The sequence below is a fragment of the Hevea brasiliensis genome, chromosome 6 (assembly GCF_030052815.1).
Source record: "Hevea brasiliensis isolate MT/VB/25A 57/8 chromosome 6, ASM3005281v1, whole genome shotgun sequence".
Lineage (NCBI taxonomy): Eukaryota > Viridiplantae > Streptophyta > Magnoliopsida > Malpighiales > Euphorbiaceae > Hevea > Hevea brasiliensis.
In genome coordinates this window covers 95,272,599-95,278,600 of record NC_079498.1, presented here as the reverse complement: position 1 = coordinate 95,278,600, position 6,002 = coordinate 95,272,599, and the positions used below count along the sequence as shown (strand labels likewise).

Below are 6,002 nucleotides of genomic sequence, written 5' to 3'. Positions count from 1 at the left end.
AAAAAAAAACAAGCACAAATAACTGAATCAAAACCTAAGGACTCATCGGGTATTATGGAAAAAGGTGGACTATAACCCGATGAGGGGCATTTTGGTCAATTCACTTTAAGAGTTGACTTTTGACCTAAATGTCAATTAAAATGAGTAAGATTAAAATATTAGAATGGAATTAATTTAAGTGTTATGTATAGGAAAATTAAAATAGGACATGGATGGAATTAATAAAATTGTATAAAAATAGTAATAATTATAGTTATAATTTAAATAATTTAAATTGGATAATTATCTATATAAAAGAACACAACAACATTAAATGAAGCCTATCTTCTTCCTCTTCTCACTCATTTGGCCGACCACCATTCTTCCTCCCTCTTCCTCCATTATCAACCATCCCAAGCTTTTAAATCTTCTATTTCTTCCATAAATTCCCCACCAAATTAGTAGAAAATCTAGAATTAGACCTCAAAGAGAAGATTGAAAGCAAGGAAGAGCAAAGAAATTAAAGAAATTGGGAGATCGAAAATTTGCCTAAGTGAGGTAAGTGCAATCCAAGCTTAAATTCTTGTATAATTCTTGAAATTAAGTTAAATTGTGTGGAAATTACATGAAAAATAATGAAAATCATGCATGGAAATTGAAGAGTGAATTTCGGCCAGCTAGGGGAGATTAGGGTTTTGGTGTTTTTAGTTCAATTAAACATAAATTCAAGCTTAGATGAAGTTGTGTGCATGAATTATGTATTTGAGTTTGCTTGAATTTGAAAGATGACAATTAGGGTTTGGTGAAATTAGGGTTTTTATGATATGAAGTGCAATTAGAGTTATTGATGTTAAATTATGGTTTTTTGATGTGCATTGAATGAGAAATGATATTGATTTGGTGAGGAAATTAATGAATTGGATAGAGTGCATTAGGCCTTGAGTCTAGACACTTAAGTTCAGTGTACTAAAATGCTCATAAGTTGAGCTACACAACTTCAATTGGTGTGAAACTAATTGAAAATGAAACTTAAGACAAAATGTTAAAACTTTTATGGAGAGTGTCTGCCCAGAAAATGACCATAGGATATCTCAATTAGGGCTTGAATTCGGATTACCAATTATGGACTTGAAAAAATTGACCAAATGAACAGTACCTAATCAATTAAGCATAACTCACTCTAGAAATCTCCAAATTGGGTAATTCTTAAACCTGTGTAATCTTGAGACATAAGGAAACAATTCTTATGGAGACCATGAAGCCAAATTATGACCCTAACTTGATCAAATTGCTTGAATAAAGTAAGCCCAAGAACCTGCCCTAATTCTAGACTAAACCTGGAAAATGTGAGTAAATGGTCATCCGACCAGTTTTGACAAAATGGCCATAACTAGAGCTATATAGGTGCAAATTAGGTGATTCCAAAGTCGAAATATTCATAAGAGATAGAACTACAAATTTCATGTTTGGACCTAAACCAAGTTCTTAAGGCAAATTGGGGAAAATGTTAGAATAAATTAGAAATCTCAAATATAGAAATCCTGCATTTCAGCCATTATGCTCCTTGACCTTTGGGTAGTAATTAGGGCATAACTTCTTCAACAAAACTCCAATTCAAGTGATTTAAAATGATTTGAAAACCTAAGACAAAGGCCTAAAACATTATTTTAGGGACCTGGTTCAAATTCTGAGCTTAAGATGCCCGGATTTAGAATGTAAATTTAAGGTAAAAATTTATAAAACCTATAATTACAAGGTAAGGTACCCGAAATAGTGTCTAGTAATTTGACCATAACTAGAGATCCAGAACTCCAAATTAAGTGATTTAAAAAGGGAATTAAAACTAAAACATAGAGGAACAACTTTCATGAAGATTGCATTATCAAATTATGACTAAAACTAGGTTGAATTTGGATTCAAAAGTCAAGGTCCAAAACTGTCTAGAATCCAGAATCAACTATAACTTTGGAATTTATTAGAAATTTGTTTGGTTAGCTAAGAATGAGTATTAAAGCCTTGAATTTGTGAATTTTTGTGAAAAAGAAGACTTCCAAAGAAGGGAAGAATTAAGACAAGAAGAAAGAATTGAAAGAAGGTTTGTGCATAATTAGATCTTTCTTTTGTTTTAAATTTTGTAATTGGATTGAATGGACTCTATATGAGTCAATTATGGTTTTCTTTTGCATTAGAGAAATTTATACATTGTTTTGAGAACTTTGAATTGTGAAGTGGATTTATAATTGTGAAAAGGTAGATGTTGGCTATTTGAATTTATTGTAGCAAGGGGGTGAGCCGGTTTGAATGCTTTTAGAAGTGTTTTGAGAATTGATGTATTGCCAACCCTATATAAGAATATTTGATGAATGAAATGTGATTATTTAATTTGCAATGTGGTTATCAAATGGAAATCTTTTGAGATTATTTTGAAACCAAAGTTGGCATGATAGTCCCTTACAGTATTCCCATAAGTAACAGCTAATTCGGATGTGATATGTGATTATGTTCTCTGGCTTGCCAGTTGAGGTTGAGTCCGTATGAGTACTTATATTTCTAGCTAGTCACCTCCCTCATTAATTGAGATTAGTGAGGTTGTAGATTTGTCGTGGTGTACAACGCGACATTGATTAGAAATTTTGTGTCATGACCTAGACTGTGTGATTGTTGGCAACACCATTGATTTGTGAATGCTTTGATAAAATGTGATTGAAATAAATGATTTGTGATATTGATGTCATGACTTATGAAAAATTTAAATATTGTAAACCCCTTTTTATTATGATTTGATAAATCATGTCTTATATTGAGTTTAAAATTATTAGTTATGCACTACTGAGTTCAACGCTTAGCGATAGCTTTTGTATGCTATCGCAGGTAAAGAGAAAGGTAAAGCAGTAGAGTGAGCTGCTTGTAGCCGCATTTTGGAGCTGCATAGGATTGTCTTCAGGTATACCCTATGTATACCCTTGTAATTTTATTTTGATGTAAAGTGGACCTATATGTATGTAATAGATGAATGAGCAGTTGTATCAACAGAGTTGTACATAAATGTTGTAATATTGTTTTTGAGACTTTATTCTATTGTAAATTTTGTAATATAAATTTTGTTATTTCCAATGAATGTAAATTTTATAATTAAATGTTTCCTTTGAGATGTAAATGAAGAATTATTATTCTTTTGATCTTGAATGAAGGAAATCATTTTGTTTGAATATTGCTTGATTTTAAATTATGATATATGATTATCATAGGTTAGTTTTAAGAGGTCTAAAAATTTGGTTTATTGAAATTTTAACAGTCACCACACGGATTTTTTGCAGAAATTTTCCTTGGTTTTTAAAGATACTTAATTTATTCCTTAACTAAAAATGAATTAGTTTTGTTTAAAATCTCTTGTAGTATGTTTAATGAGTTATCAGTAGGTGAAGTTCGGTAATTCATTAGGCATATTACGGGATCATGTCATACTTTACAGAAGAGTAGAGTGTGACAGATTATATGCCCTATCATTGGCCTACTTATCTTATAAGTGCTCACCATGTTTGTTATATGGCATGAGACTCACAATTCTATCCCATTAGTATCTCATACTAATCCATGGAAACAAATATAAGTGACAATCAGTCCAGATAAGTTATGCCCAATGAAGTATTCTTGATTGTGAACCGAATTTATAATAGTTGTACTATAATATTCTATCACTCATATTCTTAATAACTTAATAATAGAATATCTAATAAGTTATTAAAAGACTTTTTTCAATTAAATTCAAATCATTCAAATTTAAAAGAAAATAATATTTGCCATTAAATGGGAAATAAATGTTTACAAGATACAATACAATAATGCTCAAGAGCATACTACTAACACAAATAGCAAAGTGTTATTGATTTGATATGGAATATATACAAAGAAGCAAAGTGTTACTTTTTGCTCCTAATCATTTATTATTAGTAATGGGACCCTATATATATTCTATGGAGAATTCATATGGAAATAAATTGAAAGACCTCAAATCTTCAAAGGCTATTTATAGCCCATTGAGTTGAAGAGTTGAAGGCTATCATCAGAATGCTGCCCATTTGAGCAGTTGGGATCTTAATTTTAACAGCTTCTTAAACACTTGCATAGTTTTGTTATCCAACAACCTTACTTTTTGGATCTTCACTTGTCCTGCTCCTTTCAATTCCCACCAGCTAGCTCATCCATCTTCGGGCTTTAGCATCCTAATAGTGCTCATAATGCTCATTTTATCATGAATTTAAGATATAAATATATGGATTCTATTTCATTAATATGTGAATTCATTATGCATATTATGTCTCGCATTCAAAATAAACAAGGTATTAAAAAAAAAAATTTCCCATACCAACACGTACTCATATACAACTAGATTTTAAGCATATGACATTGGAAGTTGTTTGAAAACTTAACAAATCAATGGAAGTATAATTTGATATACACACCTTTAAATCATGTAGAGATTTTAGAAGACTCTTTAGTACAATATAACACAAGTAGTCTCCCTATGCTTAGATCAAGAAAAATAATACTATTAAAACGCAACTTGAAATTAATAAATCAATCAACTAATTAGCTAATGTAGTTTAAGCAATGCTTAGGGTTTTCATTGTCTCTCAATTTTCAATTTCAGGCTAAAATGAATTGAGACAGAGATGTAGAAATTGCAGAGGATAACTGTGTAAGCTACCTTACTTTGGCCTTAGAAGAACCTTTTAGACACATAAGGATCGAGCATTTTTACAGAATTATATAATTTTAAATTAAGAAACCTAAATTTTAGAATAATCAAGAATTTAGAATATAAATTTCACATTAATTTTTAAAAATTAATTTAAAATTAAATAATCTGAATATTGGCCCATTTCATCTAATTGACACCCATTATTATATTTTGTTCATCAAATGGATCAACAAGTCTTAGCCCAAAACAAGGCCAAAATTTGAAGTCAATTGGGCCCAACTCAGCTAGACAAATCCAAGACGATGAGTTATGTTAAAAAAAAAAAAAGACTACGCTAAATAAATTTCGCTCGTTCCTCAAAACCCTCGCTTGCTATTATTCTTCGCGGTGCAGCATACAACCTCACAAGAAGAAGAAGAGCCAGCCGCCTTTCTCCAGTAGCTAAGAAGTTCGAGCTCAAGTCTCAAACATTTGAGCTAGATTAATCGCTTAACTAGCAGAAAGAGAAATCATCTGCGCAAAAATTAGCCTTATGGTATCACTTTAACGAGGAGGTTCAGGAGATGGAGGATGTTAATTTCAGTGATTCTGAGCTAGTTTATCATGTCAGGGATGCTTTTGTTTCCGTCCAATTGGTAAGCGTCTTGCTATATTGCGCAATTCATGTATTAACTTGTTAATGTTGCCTCTTGAGTTTTTTCCTTCTTCGTGTCGTGTCCCTTGACCTGATTATGAGGGCAGATACTCCAACACTCCTCCAGTTGCTGGCGGTGGTGGGTTTAAGAAGATTTTCTTCTTTTTCGTTTAAATTTTAATGGGTTCATGCTGAAACAATCAAAATTTATCCCTCGCCTAGTGATTCACAGTATTGACGCAAAATTCTGACAACGGAGTTTTGCATTGATTAAGTGTTCTGTTCAACGTAATCAGGAAATTATTGTAATAATTGCTTCCTTATTTAAACATTTCAGGACCACTGGATCATACTACAACTGTTGGTTTCATCAGAAAAAGATCTCCCAGTTTCTCTGTGCTACTGTGGATGGAGTACATTATAACTCTGCTGCCACTTGCTTGGGTGATTGGGAACTTTGTTGCTTTCTCTACCTCCTAGATTTTGAGGCTGGTTGGATTGTAGTGAGAGATGGAAAGAAAATGGCCAGAGCAGAACATGAGGACCTGTGTACTTGTGACGAAGGTATATACAATTACTACTTTTTAGCTTTTGATTCTTCATGTACTTGTTGAATCTTAAGTTAAAGGTTAGGTTGTGTCATCAAAGATGAACAGCTTGAACATGTCGGAAATCTTGAGTTAAAAA

General features: G+C 31.9%; 1 protein-coding gene across 1 annotated transcript; it reads left to right on the top strand.

Moving 5' to 3' along the window:
• The first annotated feature begins 5,029 nt into the window (after window positions 1-5,029).
• Window positions 5,030-6,002, top strand: LOC110651852 (uncharacterized). The gene is made up of 2 exons (XM_021807304.2): window positions 5,030-5,316; window positions 5,653-6,002. The coding sequence occupies exons 1-2, from the start codon at window positions 5,285-5,287 to the stop codon at window positions 5,927-5,929; spliced, it is 309 nt and encodes a 102-aa protein (XP_021662996.2). The 5' UTR covers window positions 5,030-5,284; the 3' UTR covers window positions 5,930-6,002.